Genomic DNA, 23547 nt, shown 5'->3' on the forward strand with positions numbered 1-23547 from the left:
TAAACCCCGCCGGGCTGGTGATGGGCTGGTCCTTCCGAGCTTGGGGCTGCTACAGGAGGCCCAGCTTAGTTCCCGACAGTTCTGTTCTGGGATACTCAACCTCCGAGTACTCTGGCACCTGTCGGGATCCGATTCCTCCAGCCAAAGACCTAACAGTCAAGTCTACCCTTGCTCTGCCCCCACCTCCCTCAGAGGCAAGACAGATTTCTGCATCACTTTTAATGCACAAAGCAAGAGAATAGGCTGGCTGGGTGCCCAGCCTTCATTCCACAGCCAGCACTCAGGCACAGAAACAGACCAACTGGGAAATAAGTTACAGTTCACAGGGCCTCTGAGCTGAGAGCAGGAACCACTGTTCTCTTGGCAGCCCTGAGAATGAAGATTCCATTTTCTAGGGATGAAAGGGAAAAAGAATACACGTTTTTAAAGCATGGCAGTCACCTGGTCTCCCAAGAAGATCGAGTAGCCCAGGCCTTCAGGCAGGCAGAACCCAAAGGAATCCCAGCCAGGCAGCTGGCCAGAGAGCACCTCCTCTCTACACTGTGGTCGTCCACACCTGTGCCAACTGCACAGTTGATCCTCTCCCGATTCCCATACCTTCTTGGAGGCTCCACCCTGGAAGGGCCTCAGGGAGAGCTGAGGCACGGCAGGGTTCTCAGTGGCGTGGGAAAGGCCCTGCCCAGGTCTGCAGAGCCGCTCCCGGGCTCCGCTGCTCCGTCACCCTCCCACCCACCTGGCTTCAGTGCGTGAACACCTTGGGCTGCTCCGCGGCCTGGTGGGCCTGCAACACTGCCACCGCCTCTTCTATCTGTGGGACACAAGGGGAGGGGCTTCGCACAGGGGCCTGAAGGGCCTTGACCTCCCCCTGACTCAGCACGTGAGAGGCAAGGATCCTCCTCCTCAAAACAGGGCTGCACTGTGGGGCAGCCACAAAGCCTTCACCCCGACACCGAGGCAGACACGGCTCGCCTGAGAGCTACGCAGCCCTGTAGGCGGTGGAGGGGCTGCAGCCGCCAACCCTTAAAGCCCCTCTCCCGCACTGAGGTTCATCCAAGTATTGGCAAGATGACTGGCAGTGTGCAGCAGCTGCCTACTGGCTGCTCCAGGAGAGCCCCCGGGCTCCACCTACCTTGGCGTGGAGGGACTCCGGAGACTCCAGCATGAGCAGCAGCTCCGAGTTGTCAATCTCCAGCAGCATGCCCGTGATCTTGGCAGCCAGCTGCTTGTGGACGTTGTGGATGAGGGGGTAGAGACGCTCCCCTGCGGGGAACAACCTCTGGTGGTTTCTGTGCAAACACGCCTGGCTCGGAACACCAGCACCCCAGGGCCGGCGACACGGGGCACGGCAGTGAGGACAGCCGAGTTCTTGTTCCAGAACTGCTCCTCGCGGGCTGTGTCCCTTAACCTTAACTGGCTCCAAGCCTCTTTTCCCAACAGGAAGGTGAGCGTAGCGGACCCTGCCTTAGAGGGCCGTTTGAAGAGTCAGACCTGTCAAGTGTGAGGCAATCTGCAGCATAGGGGCCGAAACCAAGTTGGTCACTGTTTACAAACTGCTTTTGTGTGTTATGTGAGAAAGAGCTGGAAGCATACGTATGGAAGTACCTGACGGAACGAGACTGGGGCGGGGGATAAATCCACCTGCCACCACCAGGTGTTTCTAGCGACGGCCTTGCTTTATCGGTGGTCAGCCCACCTTGGCAGTGAGTGGAGGGCCCAGCCAGGATGGACTGCCCCAAGTCGGGGGCAGAAGGGGTCTTCCCTTGTGGGAAGTGGCAGCGTTTACAGGACACTGCTAACAAAGCCCTTCTGCCTCCACGAAGTACATTTGGGATGCGTCTGGGGACAGGGTGCAAACCCAAGGTCAGCCAACAAAGTGACAGGGTGCTGGCCACGGGGGCCTTCAGGGAAGGGTCTCGAGATCTTGCTTGTGAAGTAAAGAAGCAGCCAACCAGGAACAAGTTTGCTCATTCATTCAACAATTAGGGGCATCGTTTTGCAGGGCCTGCCCTGGACAGCAGTGATGGAGAAGAACCACACAAGGAATTCAGAGTCTGTGGGGAAGAACATGTTTTCCCAACACACGGACATCTCCCACCTCCCTGCAGTGGACACTGGGCGGCCAGGGACATTTGCAAGAGCTGCCTCTGCTGAGGAGAGGTGTGGGGAACAGGCTGTTTCCCAGCCCTTACTCCTGCCCTGGCCCCTGATCTCCCACATCCGCGTGTCTCCCACCTAAGTCACAGATTAGCAGAGCTGGAAGCAACCTAACCTAGATAGGAGAGGTGGCTTAGGCAAGGTCAACCAGCAGGCTGGTCAGCAACGAAGCTGGACCCAGCCCACGCTCCCAGCCCTCTCTGTTCCAGAGCTCAGGACCAGGTACTCACCAATCATCTGCTTCTGCTCGTGCAGGGGCGCCGCAGCCAGCATGGACGCAGTCAGGGGCTCCTGGCCGGGGACGTGCACAGCGGGCTCCTGGAGCTGCACACGGGGCCGGGACGCAGCCCTTAGCTAACAGAGGCAAGGAAGGCCTCGAACACTGTGCCAGGTGGGCACCAGGCCTCTAGGAAGGTTTTGCAAAAGGGAAGCAGGGCCCAGTTCTGGACACTGAGGTGGGGCGGAGTCCCGAACAAGGGTACAGTGGACCAGAAGACAAAGTGATGCTCTCTCGGACGTTTGCTGCGCTGCCATGACGTTCCCCTGACGAACTTCACCAAGCAAAAGCTACACGTCACCCCTTCAATCACTTGGTGCCCCCCCCCCCAAGCACCGTTGGCCAAGTCAAACTTGACGGACACATCCCCAGCACACGTCTGTGCCTCTCACATCTTGGTAACTTTATTTTTTTATTTTTTGACAGGCAGAGTGGACAGTGAGAGAGAGAGAGAGAGAGAAAGGTCTTCCTTTGCTGTTGGTTCACCCTCCAATGGCCACCGCGGCCGGCGCGCTGCGGCCGGCGCATTGCACTGATCCGAAGCCAGGAGCCAGGTGCTTTTCGTGGTCTCCCATGCAGGTGCAGGGCCCAAAGACTTGGGCCATCCTCCACTGCACTCCCAGGCCACAGCAGAGGGCTGGCTTGGAAGAGGGGCAACCGGGACAGAATTGAGTGCCCCAACTGGGACTAGAACCCGGGGTGCCGGCGCCGCAAGGCGGAGGATTAGCCTAGTGAGCCGCCGCGCCGGCCAACATCTTGGTAACTTTTAAAGCATGTTTACTGCTTAAAAGACTACTCTCCTTTTGCAAGAAATAGTGTGATCTAGACCCACTGCACTTTTAGACAAGATAGCACAAGGCTGACCCTGAGAGGGAAATAAATCCAGAGCCTCACATTGAATTGTAGATATTTTCAGTTCTGTTTTGAAGACCCATCATGCCCTTTAATACTGAGCATATTCCTGGAATTCCTTTCCTGGCTGCTCAGCACAGATACTACAGAAATTTAAGTTCATGTTGGCAATAACCCAGGCAAAGTAAATCATAATTAATTAGTACACAGAATGCGACCCTGGGGCTGGCGTTGTGGCACAGTAGGTTAATCCTCCACCTGCAGCGCTGGCATCCCATATGGGTGAAGGTTCTAGTCCTGGCTGCCCCTCTTGCAATCCAGCTCTCTGCTATGGCCTGGGAAAGCAGTAGAGGACGGCCCAAGCACTTGGGCCCCTGCACCCGCATCAGGAAGAAGTTCCTGGCTCCTGGCTTCAGATCAGCGCAGCTCCGGCCATTGCAGCCATCTGGGGAGTGAAGCAACGAAAGGAAGACCTTTCTCTCTGTCTCACTCTGTCTGTGACCCTGGCCCTCTCCCCCTCCACTAGCCTCTTAGAAGCTGCAGACCTTAATAAATGAAAGTTCACAAGAGAAAACCAAGACCCATAGGGCTAACACTGTAGCCAAGGTTGTGAGCCAGGACTGCCGGAGCCCAGCCTCCACAGCCCGTGGGGTCAGCCTTACCATAGGCTGGCTGTGGTGGCCCCCTGAAGGGCATCGGTACGGCAGGAGAGGCCGGCCTGCGATAGGGCATCCCGTCCCGCTGGGTCCTGTGGTCTGGGTACCAATGTTGGCTGCAAAAGACAGGCAAGCTTGGAATGGCTACTCTCAAAACCAACTGAAAACAAACAAAACCAAAACCAAAAACAAGCATTGACAAGGAGGTGGAGAAATGGGAGACTTGGTACACTCTTGGTGGGAATAGCAGGTGGTGTAGCCAGTATAGGAAAAAAAAAAAAACTCAAAAAAATTAAAAATAAAATGACCATATGATCCAAAAATTGCACTTCTGGGTATAGACCAAAAAGAATCAAAAGCAGGGTCTCAAAAAGATCTGTATCCAGTACCGCTACTCACAACAGCCAGGGAGTGGACGCAACCCAGGAACCCCATCCTCGGATGGACAGGTAGCACCACGTGGGATATCCAGATGACGGGATATCATTCAGCATGGAAGGGGAAGGAGACTGACATGCTACAACCTGAAGTTTTATGTTAATTGACTACAATAAAAAGAAAGCAGGGGCCAGCACTGTGGCGTAGCAGATAAAGTCTGCAGCACCGGCATCCCACGTGGGTGCCTGTCCAAGTCCCAGCTGCTCCACTTCCCATCCAGCTCCCTGCTAATAGCCTGGGAAAGCAGCAGCAGATGGCCCAGGTGCTTGGGCCCTGCACCCACATGGGAGACCTGGATAAAGCTCCTAGCTCTTGGTTTTGGCCTGGCCCAGCTCTGCCTGTTGCAGCCACCTGGGGAGTGAACCAGCGGATTGAAGATTTTCTCTAATTCTGACTTTCAAATAAATAAATCTTTAAAAAAAAAAAGAAAAGAAAAGAAAAGAAAGAAAGCGGCGGTGTCAGGGCCCAGCAATAACCTAATGTCAGGGACTGAGCCTGGCTCGTTCACCCAGATGTCCCAGTGCCAAGCATGGGGCCAGCACACAGTGGATGTGGAAGATCCACTGAGTGAAACAACAGAAGTGTTTGCCTTCAGTCCAAGTCGATAGCCTCATACATTCCCAGCTGCTGCAGTCCCTACTACACGCATGCAGGCCCTGGTTAATCCCCACAACAACGCAGGGCCACTGTTTCCATCCCGACTTTAGATTCCAGGTGAGCCCATGCTAACTACTCTGCTACACATATCAGCCTGGATGACTAAAAGGGTGTCCAGCAAGGTCACCATGGAAACCAGTCCCAACTCTCACCCCAGTGACAACCATAGCACCATGCCTTTGTCCCAACATCCCACACCCCCCTTCCTCATGGCCCTGCCCACACTCACCCACTCTTTGGGTGGGAGGCACCGGCCGTGCCACCTGGGTGGAGGCCTGCCTGGCACTGCTGATGTGGTCCCGGGGGCGCCGAGGCACACCTGGTGGCCGCACGGTGGAGGCAGCTGGAGGACAGGTGACTTGTGACACAGAAAACATGGAAGAAAAAGGTTGGAGGGCAGAGTCAGAGTGGCACCATGACCATGGGCCCTGAAGGCTCCAAGGCCATCTGGGATGGGCATCGAAAAGGGCACAGCTGGGAGTGGCGTGAATTCACCCAGAGGAGTGTGGAAGTTCACCATGGCAAAGCCCACTAGTGTCAGCCCATAACCCCAAGATGTGTGCCCACCCCGATCGTCCACTCCAGTGAGTGAACTTGACTCTCATTGGGAAGGGCTGTTCATCAACAACACAGCCAGGAGCCTCTCTTCCTCAGCTGTGCAAGAAGTTTCAGAGCCGTCAAACAGACGTCTTTGGGGGAGAACTTGATAATGGCCATGCAGCACACCTTTCACAGGCTTGCCGCTGTGCCTGGTGCTTTATGCACACCTCACTCAGGCCCACGTGCTGGAGAGGAAACGGGCCCACAGAGGCGAAGTGACCCACCCTGGGAAGTGGCAGAACCAGGCTTAACCCCCCGGCCCACACCCCCAGGCGGAGGGGGCTGAGCACTCACACGAAGGTTGTGGAGGCTGGGCCGACCACCTGGGGGCAGGCTGGATGGGTGCCACGGCGCCAGAGCCAGCATACGCCGCCTGCGCTGGAGGCTGCAGGGGAGAACGGGACCTAGGATGAAGGGCTGTGCAGCTGGGAGGTGAGAAACGGCGTCATCAGGGGAGGAGACGGGGCAGGAGCCTCCCCTCCCATCTCAGGATGGCCACTGGCGCTGACCCCTACAGGACAAGCTCTCTGATGAGGCCCTTCCCTCCTTAGCAGAGCTAGCCCACATGCCTGGGGAAACGGTGACAGTCTTGCTCCAACTCACGCCAGCCTAAGCCACTGCTAATAGGAGAGGGCCCGTTCCCCATCTGATAGCCTGTGGTGGCTTTTATCTTTCCACTTCCGGTACGTCCCACGAGGGTCTAACACAAACCATGGTGCCGAGAACATTAACAGGCGTGGACGATGGTACCAAAAATGGTACCAAAAACCCCACTATCTGAGCCGGGGAAAAGCCATACACTCTGTGCCCATGTCAGAGAGTCCTAACAGCTGTTGGCACTTTAGGGTGGGCTAATGGGTAAAGAAATGTAGGCTTCCTTGGCTCAATGCAGCAATTCCCAAACTTATTTGGCCACAGGGTCTTGTCAGCACAGCACCGACAAATGTGGGAAAGGCTGCTAGACAGCAAACCTCTCGCCCCCTTTTACAGATGGGGAAACTAAGGCAAGTGCCAGAAACAACCTGCCTGGTGCGTTTTCAGCCTGTGATTGCTGCTCTACCTGGCCATCAGGGAGGGGGTGGCCGGGGCCATGAGCAGGCCATCACCTGGGGCACAGCGGGCAGGAAGTAGCGCGAGGGCTGCTGAAAGGAGCCCAGGAAGGGGCTGCCCAGGGCCCGCACGGTGGAGAGGCGCTGCATGTACTGGTTGGTCAGGATGGCCTTCCGCTCCTCCTTGCGCTGCGCCAGCGCCACATACAGTGGCTTGGTGCCCACGATGCGCCCGTTCATCTCCGTCACGGCCTTTGTCGCCTCCTCTGGAGAGGAAAAACACACAAAGCCAAACCCCTTGCTGTGGCCACCCTCTGTCATCACCTAAAAGCAAGACAAGACAAGGGTTGCTGGGGGCGGGGAAGGAGGCGCCCTGGGGCTGCGCTCCCCTCCTCCCCCAGGGCCAGCGTGCCGGGGACCCCGCGCTTGCTGAGGCCTACTGCATGCCAGATCCACACACACATACACGAGGAAAGGAAACCAAGAGCCCCCACCCAGCACACCGTCGGCTCAGCCTCGGCACCGTGCAAGGCTCTGAGCCAAGTTCTTTAGGTTGGGAAGAGCTTTTTAGCCTTTTCCTTAAAACAACCTTGATTACTGGGCACTAACTGCAGACTTAGAGGAGGCTTCCAAAAACGGTACAAAGCGTGGTCTCTCTGTGTCCCAGCCTCCCCTGCTGGCGGTGAACGTGACGCGTGGATCAAGGCTACCACATCATCTTGGCTCCTTTAACCACGGTGCTATTAACGGAACTCTACGCTTTATTTGCATTGCGCCTTTCTTTCCACTAATAGTGGATCAGATCCACTCTGCACTGAAGGTTCTAGACTTTGCCAAGGATCGAGACCTCAGTAAGGATTAGGGCTATTTTTAAACTTTTCCGATTCAGGGATGTCCCCACAGCACTCTGCTACCCACAGACCCCTCAGGGAGGCTGGGGGTTGGTTGAACTTGGGTGGGAAAAAGTGACACTTGTATTTTCCATTAGCATTTCCTCCTGTTAGGAATATGGGCAACAAAAATATATCATATGCTCCCATTTTACAGGTAGGTAAACACAGCATGGGGTGTGAGGCTGTCACTTACCTCGCATCCTACAGCAAGGTGACAGCAGGGTTGGGATTTAGATCTCGGTTGGATGGAGGTTAAGACACCAGCTTTCAGGCCCTGGCCTACACCAAGCACCCATGCACCTGCTGGGCACCAGGCACCAGCCACTTCCTGTCCTTACTCAAGTGTAGAGATCTTAATTTGCATGTCCCCTGGCTTCCTGTCCTGTTTTTCAAAAGGTCCTTGCCCAAAAACCATTAGCGCCTGCCCACCCCCCCCACCCCCCCGGCCCCGGGAACACTGGGCTTCCTGCAGAATGTTTTGCATACGGCAAAAGAGCTTCTAGATCACTTCCTAAGACCTCAACCATCACATCCTGCACGGGGGCCTCAGCCCCTCACCCACACCAATCTCTCCGACAGCGTCCTCACTCCCACCTGTGGCTGTCTACTGTCTCAGAGCCCTGGCGGAGGAGGCTGGCTGCCACCACTTCTTCCAGGAAGTCCACCCTCCTGGTTCCTCAAGTTCTGCCCCCAGTACTGCCCCCAACTTTGAGTTACTGATGCTTCTGACTTGCTCTCTAGACTATGAGACACCAGAGGCACGGAGCACAGCTCGCTAGGCTTCCCATAGAACTTCGAAACACAGTGAATGGATGGGCACTGGGTCATCTTAATCACCCGGGGAGCCCTGCGTTAGAAACATGCCCAGGCCCCTCCCCCACAGATGCACCCTGAACTTTGATAGTTAAGAACCGTCCGGCAAGCTCAATGCCCTCATCCACACAAGGCTCTGCGACACCTGCTGGGGGCCAGCTGTCACATCTCGGTGCCTAACAGGGTTGGTGCTCAACACGTGGGGAAGAAGGACCGACAAACAATGCAGCCCAACCCTCTTGTTTTCCAGCTGGGAAAACAGACCCAGAAGGGTTATGTTCCTGGCAAAGAGCAGACAACCAAAGTCAACAGAAATACTGAGACATGCATTTCTGGAATCTGGCATACAGCAGGCACTCAGTAACCAAGGTTAAAGTGAGCCCCAGGAAGTCCAGATGGATGCCTGGGACCACAGGTCCACCCTCCTCCCCTCCAGCCCAGCCCAGGTTGCAGATGGACTGCAAGCGCCCACAGGGCCAGACCGGGCCCTGAAAGGGAGTCCCAGCAGCAGCTCCCTGGGAGCCGCTGGAGACGAAGTTGGGGGGCACAGGTGGTGGCGAGAGGACGAGAAGGCAGGCTACCCCCTGGAGGTGCCCGTGGCCCTCACCTTTGCACTGGTGATCACTCCGTAGGGAGAGAACTCTTTCCTCAGTTTCTCATCATCGATAGAGTCATCCAGGTTCTTCACATACAGGTTCACGCCCTGGAAGGAGGGGATGTCACTACATTGCCTCTTGCCTCCTCCACGCCCCAGACTGCCTTGGGGAGGTCAGGGGCCCAACAAGGGCGCAGGGGGCACTGGAAACACTGCCAGTCCAGCCTCCTGTAGCACCCACATGCCTCAACCGCTCTGCACACCTGCTCACCTCCCCGAAGTGGCAGCACCCACCACCCCGGAGTCTCCTGGTGGCTCTCAGCCACCTGAGCGGGTCCCAGCCTCTGCCCAGCCTCCCCGAAGTTCATGGCTCATAGATGGGACTACAGCAGACTGAAGCACAGAACTCGGTGAGAACCCGACACAGCGAAGCAGCCGGCAGAGCCGCTCACAGGCCGGGATGTGGACCAGGCCCGGGGTGTAAGACGAGCAGCCATGGCGCTGCCTGCCTGCTGTGGAGCCCGGCGTCTTACCCTGCTCAGTGCCAGGTGCTTCTCTAAGCGCTTTTACGCATTTTAATTTTTAATCCTTACAACAAGCCTAGGAGAAGGTCACTCTTGTCCCTATTTCGCAAATGACTCCACTTGAAGCACAAACAGGTCCAGTCGATTGTCCCAGGCCATCCAGGCCTCAAAGGGCAGACGGGACTGAGGGGGCCAGCTGAGATGGGGGCCAGTGCTCCTCTCCCAGCAAAGGGCGCTTCACAACCACGCCTTTCTCGTCTCAGCCCTCCCAAGCACACATGAGTGGGAGCGACAACAGAACTGGGACTGCACGGCTGTACCACTTGCCAGCTTGCTCTCAGGTTGCAGGGTGAGACTTTTGCTTCCGTGCTTCCAGAAACCCTAGAAAATGTCTGTGCACAACAGAGCCTGTGTGTGTGTGTGCACCCCAGTGCTTCCCAGCCTCAGCACCAGTGCTGAGCAAATTCTAAATGAAAAAACAACAACAACAACAAAAAAAAGCAAACAAACATGATTACATGATTTGGGGGCTCTTTGGGGGGCTAGGGGAGACTGCTTGTGCAATGTAGGGTATTTGCCAACTGAGGCCAGGAGCACCCTAGCCCCAACATGTGACAACAGAAAATTCCACGCATGGCCAAATGTCCCCCAGCCCCTCATTGAAAACCCGAGTGTGTGTGTGTGTGTGTGTGTACACGTATACACATATCATATAGGGTACACACACCTATCAATAGGGGATCTAGAACTCTTACTAAAAACTTTAGATAGGGGGCCAGTGCTGTGGTGTAGTGGGTAAAGCAGCTGCCTGCAGTGCCAGCATCCCATATGGGTGCCAGCTACTCCATTTCTGATCCAGCTCCCTGCTAATGCATCTGGGAAAGCAGCAGGAGATGGTCCAAGTATTTGAGCCCCTGTACCCATGTGGGAGACCCAGAAGAAGCTCCAAGCTCCAGGCTTTGGCCTAGCCCAGCTCTGGCCTTTGCAGCCATTTGGGGAGTGAACAGGCAGATGGAAGATTTCTCTCTCTCTCTCTCTGCTTCTCTGTAACTTTGCCTTTCAAATAAATAAATCTTTAAAAAAAATTTTAGATGGGGTTCCCATCCCAAAAAAGATTAAGTGGCACCACACTATCATACTAATTAAGTTCACTAACTCAATTTGAATGGCCACACCACATTCCAACATTTGGATGTAACGGATGTGGCCTAACTATTCTCAGCCCACAGCAGGGTTTCCTCTAGGGGCATTGAGAACGTGTGGGATGTGTGACCGTCCGTGACTAGGGGATGCAGCTGGTACTGAGTGGACAGGGACTAGGGATGCTAACTTGTCCCAACCATAGGATTATTCCAACCACAAGGTCAACAACACCCCCCCCCCGCCGCCATGGCTGGGCACTTGGGTTGCATCCAGTTTCCCCACCGGCACAGGCCAGGCAGTGGAGACCACCCAGTGCTCATCTGACTCCCACCCTGAGCCAGGCACAGGCGCTTTCAGGGGGGCCCCACCCCCAAGGCCTGGCCTCACCTGGTAGCGGTGCAGCCGGTCCTGCTTCACCTGCTCGAACTTGCGCTTCAGCTCATTCTGCCGCTCCGCCCGCTTCTGGGCGCGGCCCACGTACAGCAGCCGCCCGCTCACCTCCTTCCCGTTCATGTGGTCCACAGCCTGGGGGGCAGCAGGGCAGCGTGTTGGAAACCACCCAGGTATGCTCCAGCTGCCGCCCTGGCCTCCAGCCCCATCTTCTGGGCCGGGGAGGCCCCCTGCACATCAGGCAGCTTTGCAGGCTGCGAATACCTGCCGCCAGAGAAAGGCCTCCACTGAAACCCTGACCATTTCAGAGGAAGTTCTGAATGCAGAGAAAAGATTTGAGGGCTTGATCTTAAAAATGAAACTGGGGGCTGGCGCGGTGGGACTCTGGCATCCCATATGGGCAGCAGTTTGAGTCCCGGCTGCTCCACTTCTGATCCAGCTCTCTGCTGTGGGCTGGGAAAGCAGCAGAAGATGGCCCAAGTCCTTGGGCCCCTGCACTCATGTGGGAGACCTGGAAGAAGCTCCTGACTCCTGGCTTTGGATCAGCGCAGCTCTGGCCGTTGTAGCCATTTGGGGAGTGAGCCAGCGGATGGAAGACCTCTCTCTCTCTGTCTCTGTCTCTCCCTCTCAACTCTCTCTCTCAAATAAATAAATAAATCTTAAAAAAAAAAAAAAGTGTTCTAAGTAACGTAACACCACGAATTTAGAGTTTAAAAGAGAAAAACAAAATTGAAACTCACCAAGTTTTGTATATTCACAGCTTAAACATTCCCCACTTAAAATGCACATTATTAAGTGAAAGCAGCCAACCTGAGAAGGCTACACACTGCAGGACTCCAACTGCGACAGTCTGGGACGGGCATAACTACAGGCTGGTCCAAAGCTCAGAGGTGGGGATGGGGAGGACGAGCAGGCAGAGCACCGAGGCTTCGGAGGGCAATGCCAAAGCAGTGCCTACATTCGTCCAAACCTATAGAACAGGCGACACCAGGTGCGAGCCCAGGAGTGATTGACACACTGTGTGACAATGACCTGTCCATGTAAGTTCACCCACTGGCACAAGCACGCCCCTCGGGGAGGGGCCATGGTAATGACAGCGGGGAGGCTGGGCACACGTGGGGGCAGGTGGGAAACTGTGCCTTGGGGCCAGTGCTATGGCATAGTGGATAAAGCCACCGCCTGCAGTGCCACAGGGGTGCTGGTTCAAGTCCTGGCTATTCCACTTCCAATCCAGCTCTCTGCTGTGGCCTGAGAAAGCAGTGGAAGATGGCCCAAGTCCTTGGGCTCCTGTACCCGCGTGGGAGACCTGGAAGAAACTCCTGGCTCCTGGCTTAGGAGCAGTGCAGCTCTGGCCGTTGTGGCCATTGGGGAGTGAACCAGCAGATGGAAGACACCTCTCCCTCTCTCTCTCTCTCTCTCTCTCTCTCTCTCTCTCTGCCTCTCCTCCTCTCTCTGTATAACTCTTTCAAATAAATATATAAATCTTTTTTTTTTTTTTTGACAGGCAGAGTGGACAGTGAGAGAGAGAGAGAGAGAAAGCACTGCGGCCGGTGCACCATGCTGATCCGATGGCAGGAGCCAGGTGCTTTTCCTGGTCTCCCATGGGGTGCAGGGCCCAAGCACTTGGGCCATCCTCCACTGCACTCCCAGGCCACAGCAGAGAGCTGGCCTGGAAGAGGGGCAACCGGGACAGAATCCGGCGCCCCAACCGGGACTAGAACCCAGTGTGCCGGCGCCGCAAGGCGGAGGATTAGCCTAGTGAGCCGCAGCGCTGGCCAATATATAAATCTTTTAAAAAAGAAACTGTGCCTTCCACCTAGTGTTGCTTTGGACCTACAACTGCTAGAGAAATGTTATTATTTTGTAATCTGTTAAGGCATAGAGGCTTCTATGTGTACGTCCACATGAACCAAGCAGCAAGCATAATTCTTTCAAAATGGCCCAGCAGCATAATCCGCACGCTTCACTTCACGTTGGAATTCCCAGAACAGGAGAATCCAAGCTGGTAACCGCGAGGGCTCCGCTCATGACCAACACTGCTGTCTTGACTGGCCTCGGCCTGCCGGACCCCAAGGCAGACGCACAGAACCCTGCGTCTCCTGCGACTTCTCTCCGATCCCCTCCGCGTGGGTTTGTCATTGACTTTATCTACACAACGCAGCAGAAGTCAGAGCCGCGAGCATGCTGACTCAGCACTTGCGATCCGACACTGTGTTAATGAGAAGTGGGCAGGGGACAAGCTCTGGCCTCTGCACCACAAGCCCGCACCAGGGACTCTCCACCCGCATCGGCCCAGGCCGGAGAGGGACTTTCCTCCCCCTCTGCGGGCAGCTGGAGCCCCCTACTCCTGATCGCCTCCTTCCTGGGCCTGGATCCCTGGAACAGAGCAACGGGGAGGCTCCTACCTTCTGCGCTTCCTCGTGCTTCTCAAAGTTGACGAAGCCAAAGCCCCGGGAGTGGCCGCTGCTGTCCCTCATCACCTTCACACTCAGCATCTTTCCTGGGAAGCACCAAGCTGGCTCAAGGGGGAGGCTGGGTAGCCCCACGGAGGGGGGGGGCCTCCCCTTGCACAAGCCCTCAGGAAGCCCCGGGAGGGCCCCTCCTCCCTGCCAGACCTGAGAGCAGAAGAGGAGACAGAGTGGGCCCCTCCTCCCTCGGGGAACACACCCACCAAACTGGGAGAAGAGGTCCTGCAGGCACCGCTCATCCACGTCTGCCCGGAGGTTCTTCACGTAGATGTTGGTGAACTCCAGGGCCCGTGCCCCCAGCTCCGCCTCCCGCTCCCGGCGGGACTTGAAGTGGCCGACGAAGCTGCGGATGCAACAGCAGGGTAGGCAGCTGCCAGCCACCGGCCACCCCGGCCCACCCCTGGCCCACCCAGCAACCCTAGACCCCTTGGGCCACTGGGGCCCTTTCACCAGCTTCCACGCCCCTCGCGAGGAGGCCCGGCAGCCACCCAATGTCCACTACCTCCAACAGCCAAGATGCCTTGTTCCAAGCTTGTCCCCAGCAAGAGTGGGGACAAGACTTCATTCCTGGGACAAACCCATGCAGAACTAAGACTGTCCACCAGGCAGCTGAGCGTGCAGGCAGAAAGTCAGAGAGACAAGGGCTCTGCCGTAGCTGGTGTGACCTGTTACTCAACCTCCCTGAGCCTCTGTGTTGATTCTTCTTCTTCTTTTTTCTTTTTTTAAATTTATTTGACAGAGTTAGATAGTGAGAGAGAGAGAGAGAGAGAGAGAGAGAGAGAGAGAGAGAGAGAGACAGGAGAAAGGTCTTCCTTCTGCTGGTTCACCCCCAAAATGGCCACCACAGTCAGAGCTACGCTGATCTGAAGCCAGGAGCCAGGTGCTTCCTCCTGGTCTCCCATGCGGGTGCAGGGCCCAAGCACTTGGGCCATCCTCCACTGCACTCCTGGGCCACAGCAGAGACCTGGACTGGAAGAGGAGCAACCAGGACTAGAACCCGGCGCCCATATGGGATGCCGGCACCACAGGCAGAGGATTAACCAAGTGAGCCATGGCGCTGGCCCCCAATGTTGATTCCTCTAATAGGGGATCAAACTCAGGACACAGAGCTTACTCCTTTGGCAAACCTAGGGTGCACTGGAAAAGCAGAAGTGATCCAACACAGTCACTACCAGTGTCACTAAGGGGGTGTAGAGTCACAGCAATATTTATTTTAAAAATTACTTTCCTGGGGCCAGCATTGTGGCACAGTGGGTAAAGCCGCTGCCTGCAGTGCTGGCATCCCAAATGGGTGCCTGTTCATATCCTGTCCGCTCTACTTCCAATCTAGCTCTCTGCTGTGGCCTGGGAAAGCAGAAGACAGCCCAACTCCTTGGGGCCCTGCACTTGCGTGGAAGACCCGGAGGAAGCTCCTGGCTCCTGGTTTCAGATTGGCACAGCTCCAGCCAATTGCAGCCAACTGTGGAGTGAACGAGTAGATGGAAGCCCTCTCTTGCCCTCTCGCGCACTCTCTCTCTCTCTCGCTCTCTCTCTCTCTCTCTCTGCCTCTCCTCCTCTGTGTAACTCTTTCAAATAAATAAATAAATCTTAAAACACACACACACACACACACACTTTCCCGGGGCTGGCAGAGTGACATAAAGCTGCCATCCGCAGTGCCGGCATCCCATTTGGGTGCCGGTTCAAGTCACAGCTGCTGCACTTCCGATCCAGCTCTCTGCTATGGCCTGGGAAAGCTGTAGAAGATGGCCCAAATCCCTGGGCTCCTGCACCTGCGTGGGAGATCTGGAAGAAGCTCCTGGCTCCTGGCTCCGGATCAGCACAGCTCTGGCCGTTGTAGCCATTTGGGGAGTGAACCAGCAGATGGAAGACCTCTCTCTCTCTGCCTCTCTCTCTCTCTGCCTCTCCTCTCTGTAATTCTGCCTTTCAAATAAATAAATAAATCTTAAAAAAAAACAAAAACAAAAAAAAAAACTTTCCAAATCCATGAAAACACATCCAGGAAAGTATCCCTGATTAAGCCCAAGTCAAGCCTAAGAAATTCTGATGGCACCCACAGCACATTCAGCTCCATCAGGTCGTAGCAGGCATCCGGAACTGAAGACAGCTGAGCGGCAAGGCCAATCCTGAGTGAAGTGCCACTAGCCAAGGGCACCGCGATCTGGTCAGACAGGTGGACAGGACGCTGCTGAGACACCCTGGACAAGCTGACTCTCTGCACCTCTCCCAGCTCCAAGCCACCTTCACCCCACAGCACTGACCACGCGGCTGGAGATGGGCAGAATCAAAGCTCGGGATGGGAACCACCAGGAGCAGACGCTCCCAGAGAGATCAGCATCTGCACCTCAACGTTCCCATCTGTGAAGTGGGGATGATATGGAACCTAACCATATGAAGATGGTAGGCTAAGCAAATGCCTATTTTTCTTTCTGCTTCCAAATCCCACAAAACAGAGGGGGGGATAAAGGGTTCAAGAAAAAAAGTAACAGCCATACCGAGAAAACAAGAACAGCTAAAAATCATTTGGTCCAGTTATAATTTGGCCTTAGCTGTTCCCTCTACAATCTCAAAGCATCACTGCTTTTTCTACCCAGAACGCTCCTCCAACAGCTCCATGGTCACACGGGAGAGTTCCCGAGAGATGAGGCGCCGAGGCCGTGGCCACACCTGGAGGAGGAAGGGCTGCCCGGTGCCCAGGGCCCGCCAGACGGGGTGGGGTGGTGCGGCGCCTCCCCCCGCCCCGCGGCCCTGACCGTCCCGGGCCGCCCACTCACACTTTGCGGTCATTGAGCAGCATCCCGTTCATGGTGCGGATGGCCTGCTGCGCAGCCTCGTGGGTCTCAAAGTGCACGAAGCCGAAGCCCCGGGAGCCGTGCTCGTCGCACACCACCTGGCCGCAGGGAGAAGGGCAGGGAGGTGGCCGGGAGAGGGTTCAGACAGGAAAGAGTGGTAGAGGCGACAATGCAGGAGACAACCCGACATCACACAGCACCCTGTTTTAGACATGAGCTCAATCCGTTTGCGCAATGCAGATTAAGTGGGACTGGGGGTGGGGTGGGAGTGTCCACTTAATGGACACAGTTTTCACCTATGCCACAGACCAGCAGAGTGGCAGAGGAGAGAAAGAAAGAGAGAGAGAGAGAGAGCGAGCGAGCGAGCGAGATCTTCCATCTGCTGGATCACTCCCCCAGATGGCCACCGTGGCCAGGGCTGGGACAGGCCAAAGCCAGGAGCCAGGAACTCTATCTGGGTCTCCCATGTGATAGCTGGGATCCAACTACTTGAGCCTTCACCTGGTGCCTCCTGGGTGAGCATTAGCAGGAAGCTGGACTCAAACCCAAGCACTCGGATATGGGACGAGGCTGTCCCCAGCGGCGTCTCAACCACTGTGCTAAATGCCCGCCCCCAACACAGGGGAAAACTTAAAACAGACACAGGAGCCCATTCATGACTGCTTTAGGGGACCAGGACTGAAAGGGATGGCACCTGCTTTCTCACTTTCTTCCCTGCCACCTTGGTTAAACACTACCAATTACTTCACAACAAACTGTCTGTTCTTTGCAAGGCACAAACATCCTATTCCTACGACCCTCCCAACTCGAGTTACAAGGACACAGCTTGAGGACAGGACAAGCCTTTCTGGTTCACAGGGTTGCCATCCCTCGTGTCGAACTTGCACTAAGACCCCAACCCTCATTTCAAGCGACCATGGCTCCGCCCCAACTCAGCCAAGTGGCATTTTCTGCCCAGATGAGCACCCCAGCCTCCCAAGCTCACCCCAACCACTGGGGCGCTCTTTCTCAAAGTCTGACCAACTCCTTTCATTTAACCTCTAGTGGCTTCTACCACTCACAACTCAGCATTCGGAGCCTTTCAGGGGGCCCTGCACAGCAAACCCTGCTGCCGCCCTCAAACCCTGCACACAGCATCTCCACTCAGATGTAACTACATTAACTGGGTCCCCGAGTACCTGCGAAGGGCATACATGCCTATATCTGCCAGTGGAACTCTTCCAGGAAATTCTTAACCTCTGAGCCACTGAGGGAAAATGGGAAGAAATGACTTGTCCAAGGTCCACCGGCAAGCAGAAGCAATCTGTTAGTTACCACTTATCACTTAGGAGCTTAACAGTGTGCCAGCAGCCTTTTCTGGGCTGTATCTCTTGTTGTTACACATACAACCCTAGGAGGTAAGCTCTAGGCCTGGAGAGAGACAGCGACTGGCCCAAAGTCACACAGCCAGGAAGTGAAAGAGGCAGGATTTGAACCCAGGCTGTTTGGCCCGGAAGTCCAAGGTCTGACCAGCTGCGGGTGCTGCTAAGTGGCTGGGCGGGGCTTGGCGCCACCTGGGCTGACTCGAGTCTAGTGTTCTTCCGATTGTGCTACAGAAGCGTCTGCCGAGCCCCTGGCTCTGGGTCACTCTGCCTCCCCCCTCAGAGCCCAACTGCTGGCTCTTCCCACAAGCATCACCACCTCCAAGCAGCCCGAGAGCTCCGGGATGCCTTGTTTCCGACCAGGCCCACACAGGGTCTCGCTGGGCCTGCAGAGACTCACCCGAGACATGCAGACCCCCGTCCTCAACCCCCAGTGGCCAAGAGGAGACTCGCAGCCTGGAGAAGGGATCGAGACTTAACTGCTCCCGGGGAAGTCAGCTTCTTCTGAGCCGTCAAGTCTGCCGCCTCAGGCCCTGGCTCTCAACGGCCTTTTCCCAGCTTCCCTTCCCTCCCAACCGTGAGCCCCGGGCCGGGCTGCCCCGCTGGGCCTCCAGGCCTCTCTCAGCCACAGCCTTCTTCCTGCTGCTCCTGTTCCCAAGGATCATCACTTTCCCACCCTTCAAGTTCAAGACCAGATCTGCTAACTGCACACACACACACACACACACCACTATGTTTCCCTTTGTGTTTTCTGGGGCTGAGCCTGCCTCCAGGCACAGGAGCCAAGGAACCCTAGCCTGCCTCAGCCCTCTCTCCCTGTGAGCTCCTTAAGTCTAAAGATGATGAATTAAAAAGAAAAAAAAAAAAAAAATTCTGGCCCTGCCATGAGCCTGCCACCCCCTTGTAACACACCACTGTGGACAAGGGACTCCAACCCGCTCTGAGACCCTCCGTTGTCAAATGCAGCTTGGGGATTCTCCTATTGATGTCTTAAGGGACTCAGGTGGAGAACTCTATTTGGTTGGGTAACGTATAAAACAGCACCCTTTAAGTAGCGTTTGATACACCTGCTGTTATTACAAGAACTTATCTCAAACTTAAGACTCTTTCCTCCACTGATGGTCCGAGGCAGGAAAGCGCCGTCTCCATCATGGAGGACCCTTAGCTCCTTACTGCGCCTCCTCGAGCCTCGGTCTTTCCCTCCAAGCACTGGGCCAGCCCCTCATTCACAGGGAGCTGTGTGGCCCGGATGAGAACTTGAGGGCTGCCCGGCACAGAGCAGCACAGAGCCCTGACCCAGCGGCCACCATGACTCCTCCCATTCTCCCCAGACGGCGGCCGCTGCAAAGGCTGCAGGGTAACTGACCTGCTACCCTCCCCAAATCCAGGGTCGGTGCACTGCAGTCTGAGCCCTCTGGACAGGACACACTGACCCTGGCCCTCAACCTCCCCGTGCGCCCAGAGACGTGAGCAGAGCCTTCTCCAATGGTAACAGCTCACTTGTTCAACACCCTTATGCTAGGGACCACTGTTCAATGGCGACTACACACAAGATCCTCCTTTCCTGGAACTTACATCCTAGTATAAAGCAATCTTGAACAATACAGGGGCCAGCCCTGTGGCGTAGCGGGTAAAGCCACCGCCTGCACTGCTGGCATCCCATATGGGTACCGGTTCTAGCCCCCGCTGCTCCACTTCTGATCCAGCTCTCTGCTGTGGCCTGGTAAAGCAGAAGATGGCTCAAGTCCTTGGGCCCCTGCACCCATTGGGAGACCCAGAAGAAGCTGCTGGCTCCTGGCTTTGGATTGGTCCAGCTCTGGCCGTTGTGGCCATTTGGGGAGTGAACCAGCAGATGGAAGATCTCTGACTCTCTATAACTCTCCCTTTAAAATAAATAAATCTTAAAAAAAAAAAAAAAAGCGTCTGGGAAAGAAGATGGACTAAGTGATTGGACCCACATGGGAGACCTGGAAGAAGTTCCTGGACCCTGGCTTCAGATCGGCCCAGATCCAGAAATTGCAGCCATCTGAGGAGTGAACTAGTGGATGGAATGGATGGAAGATCTCTTTCTCTCTAACTCCGCCTTTCAATAAAAAAAAAAAAAAAGTTTAAAAACAAAACAAAACAAAGACAGCCCTATAATGCCTACTGCCCTGTCACTCAGAACATGGCTGGTCTTGCTTTGGCCAATGGAACGCAGAGGAAGCAGTGCTGGGCCGGGTCTGTGAGCATCCACTCTGCTCCCTGAGATGCAGCCAGTGCCCGGAGAACGGCCTGGGCCAGCCAGCCGGAGGACCACAGGCCACAGAGGAAAGCAGAGACGTTCCGGTCGCCGGCTGGCTATGCTCTCCTGGGCCCTGGGAGCTCTCCACAGGCACAGAAGAGAGCCCAGGGAAGAGCAGAACTGCCCGGGTGCTCTGTGCTGGCCAAGGGGCTCTTGTTGACAGCTCCCAAGTGTAGGGGTGGTTACACAGCGGGAGTGGACAGCTACCCAGGGACGCTCGGAAGGTTCTAGCGAGATACAAGCGAGAGAGAGGACAGCTGCCCGAGCACTCGGAGGGCCCGGTGGCCTGCAAAGTGCAGCGCAGCTGGGCATCGGGGTCCCCCACCCGCCCCGAGAGCCACGCCCACCTTGCAGGAGAGGATGTTCCCGAAGGTGGAGAAGGTGTCATACAGAGCCTTGTTGTCGATGGAGTCCTCCAGGTTCTTGATGAAGACGTTGCCCACGCCTGACTTGCGCAGCCCCGGGTCTCGCTGGGACCACATGATGCGGATGGGCTGGCCCTTGATCACCTCAAAGTTCATGGTGTCCAGGGCGCGCTCCGCTGCACCAGGGGATGAGAGAGCGGCGCAAGTTTAGGGGATTTCCTCACCCTGAATGCTCAAGGGGCCTCACGGAGAGCCAGAACAAAAGAGGTCATTGTCAGAATTGCACCTGAGAGAGGCCTGAAGGCTCAGGAGGGATAACCTGAGACCAATGTGTGTGATGCTCCTCCCACCTTCCAGTTAGGGTATCACCCCACACCTCATGGTAGCCCCATTGTACAGATGGGAAAATTGAGGCTCAAAATGGTGAAAGGTTGGGGCAAAACAGTGAAAGGTTGGGGCCAGCGTGATAAACAGGTTGAAGCCTCTCCCTGCCATGCTGGCATCCCATATGAGCACCCGTTTGTGTCCTGGCTGCTCCACTCTAATCCAGCTCCCTGCTAATGCACCTGGGGAATGTCCCAGGCTGCTGGCTTGCGTCTGGCCCAGCCCTGGCCATTGCAGCCATTTGGGGCATGAACCAGCGAATGGAAGGTCTTTCCGTCTCTCCCTATCTCTCTGCAACTCTGCTTTTCAAATAAACCAATCTTAAGAAAAGTGAAAGGTCAGTGGCAGAGCCAGGTGCACGCTGGGCAGACCAGAGCGTAAAGGGGACTGCCCCCCATGAGGTGGCAGCAGGCAGAGACACTGAAGCCCGGAGGTGCCGAACAGCCGGGTGAGATTCCACGCCGAGCAGTCTGGCTGGGAGGGAAGCGCCCGTCACCTGAGCCTCAGCTATAAAGTGGGGATGATGATGATACCACCGGCGTCCCCACACCTACCTCCGGCTTGTTGGGCAAACTCAAAACTCAGTAAAGTCCACAAGGTGCCTTGCTTGTACGCGGCACCTGCCTGGTGCCCACCCTCCTGCCACTGCCTTGGTCCAGCCCCTCCCCCAGCTAACATGCTGTGCCGTGTCCCCTGCTGAGTTCCAGGGCAGAGCAGGGCTGTGGGGAGCAGCGTGCAGCCAGTGTCCGGGAGCCTGGGTCCCCCTCTCGCCTGAGCAGCCACAGCCACAGCCAAAGCCTCCCCCCGCCCCATGAAGTCGCAAAAAGGGCAGGGCCTGGGGAAAGACGGGGAGGGGGGCGCCCGGGAATCTAGCTGGGCCTCACACACAGGGGACCTTCCCCTCCCACCCAGAACACCTGGGGCAAGGACTCCCTCGCTTGAACTTGGCTGGGACAGACCGTCTTGGGTGGTTTCCGACCAGGGCAGCCACGGGTATTCCTCTTAGGTGGTCACGTAAGAGTCCCCAGCTTCCCCCCGGCTTTGGGAGGATAAGCCGTAGGCCCATTTCACGGGTGAAGAGCTGCACGGCTAACATCCCGAATCCGGGGCTTTTCATTTTTACTGTCTCTACTCTTCTCAGAAACGCCCAGACACGCGCGTGTGCCAAGCCCATCCCTCACGCGACCACTCAGAGCCAGCCCGCGCCTTGGACACTGGGGGCGCAGCTTTGCGGCCGCAGACCTCACACCTGCCCGGCTCACCAGCTGCGCCCGGAGCCTCTTCCCCAGGTGCTGGGAATCTCTCAGCCTCACGCTGCTCTAGAAAGCACGGAAGACCCTCCCCTGCCCCCTTCCAGAAGGCAACTGAGGCCCAGAGGGGCTGAGCAACTGGCTCAAAGTCACACAGCTGCTGGGTTTCTGTCCGTGGTGTGCCTGATCCCAAAGCCCTTTGCTGTTTTCTCTCGGCCTTAATCTGCCCCCTTGGTAAAGTGGAGCAAAATACCAGCAAACCACACGGTAACGGCCAGTTCCTGCCTCGGGGCTCCAACGCCCTGGATCTCTCTGGGCCTGTTTCCCTGGCTGCAAGTGGCCGGTGGCCGCGCTGGAGGCACCCCCCCCCCCCCGGGCGGGCTCACCGTCTGCCGGCTGCTGGAAGTTGATGTAGGCATAGCCCAGCGAGCGCCGGGTGGCCACGTCGCGGCACACGCGGATGGACAGGATGGGGCCGGCGGGCGAGAAGGTGTCGTAGAGCATGGCCTCAGTCACATCGGGGTGCAGGTCGCCCACGTAGAGCGAGGCGAGTGGGTAACCCGAGCCGCCGGCGTTCATGGTGGGCAGGGGCCGGGGCTGCGGGGACAACGAGGAGCGGATCCAGCGGGCGGCCCCGCGCTCTCCGGGGCGGGAGCCTGGCAAGCGGCGGCGCGGACGCCGGTCCCTCCGCTCGCGAGCGCCCGCCCGCGCCTTCCCTTTACCGCCCGGGGCCTGCGCAGCAACCGCGGCGCGCGGCTCACCTGGGCGCCCTCAGCGATCAGAAGCCGCAGGTGGGACAACCGCGACCCCGCCGCCGGCAGCCCGGCTCGGCGCTCCCCGCGGCTGCTCTCATCTCCGCAGGGACCGTTCCGCCAAGGCCCCGTCGTCCGTCTCTACAAAGACGGACAGCGTCTCTTGCCAAGGATTGCACAGGAGCTCACAGACACGCTGCCCCCCGGGAGTCGTCCTCAGCACCGCCTGACCCAGTCCCACCCGTGCGCTCGGAGGACCGACCCGGCCTTGCTGAGGGCTCCGCGGGAGAACGGGAGGCCACGAAGGGCCGCCACGACACTGGCTCTTGCACTGTCGGGACCGCATCCACCTTATTGTGGACTAAGCCATTCCACCTGGGCCACCAAGCGACCCGGGTCCCAGCCGGTGTGGAACAGCAGAGCAAGGCAAAGCGGGTAGCCTCCGACGGAGCAACGAGGCTCAGTCGGAGCGTACAGCCTCAATCGGTTTGGGACGCAGGCCACTTTATAACAATCCCAAGCCCTTGCTTCCCATGGAAACTGGCTTCCCTGCCCCAACAGAGCCGGCAGGCTCCAGCTGACCTTTGCCTGGGTGTGCCTTTGACGGGAAGACTTGGTCTGGCTCTCCAGCCTCACAAGGGCAAGGACGCACCAACCAGTTTTAGAAATGAGCTTTGAACACCCCTCGAGGAAGCCCATGAGACCCTGCCTGGGAAGCCGGTTGAGTCCTGACCACCCCTCTTCAATCCAGCCAAGCAGAAGGGGATGGCCTAAATGCTTAGGTCCCTGCCACCCACGAGGGAGATCCGGAAGAAGCTCTGGCCTGGCCCAGCCCTGGCTGATGCAGCCA

At 56.8% G+C, this 23547-nt stretch overlaps 1 protein-coding gene across 7 annotated transcripts; it reads right to left on the reverse strand.

The window, feature by feature from the left end:
* Positions 1 to 734: 734 nt before the first annotated feature.
* PABPC1L (poly(A) binding protein cytoplasmic 1 like) lies at positions 735 to 23292 on the reverse strand. 7 transcript variants are annotated; one of them, XM_051845003.2, is made up of 14 exons: positions 22332 to 23292; positions 20294 to 20487; positions 16284 to 16399; positions 13713 to 13852; positions 13447 to 13541; positions 11039 to 11176; positions 8997 to 9092; positions 6741 to 7007; positions 5929 to 6019; positions 5264 to 5392; positions 3946 to 4055; positions 2385 to 2478; positions 1130 to 1260; positions 735 to 808 (listed from the first exon to the last, which is right to left on the reverse strand). In XM_051845003.2, the coding sequence occupies exons 1-14, from the start codon at positions 22522 to 22524 to the stop codon at positions 740 to 742; spliced, it is 1863 nt and encodes a 620-aa protein (XP_051700963.1). In that variant the 5' UTR covers positions 22525 to 23292; the 3' UTR covers positions 735 to 739. The 7 variants fall into 7 exon arrangements, 5 of the variants coding, with proteins under 5 accessions (XP_051700963.1, XP_051700962.1, XP_051700964.1 ...); XM_051845002.2 differs by having other exon boundaries at positions 2385 to 2508; XM_051845004.2 differs by lacking the exon at positions 2385 to 2478.
* Between the last annotated feature and the right edge of the window lie 255 nt (positions 23293 to 23547).

This window comes from Oryctolagus cuniculus, chromosome 11, assembly GCF_964237555.1.
Source record: "Oryctolagus cuniculus chromosome 11, mOryCun1.1, whole genome shotgun sequence".
NCBI lineage: Eukaryota > Metazoa > Chordata > Mammalia > Lagomorpha > Leporidae > Oryctolagus > Oryctolagus cuniculus.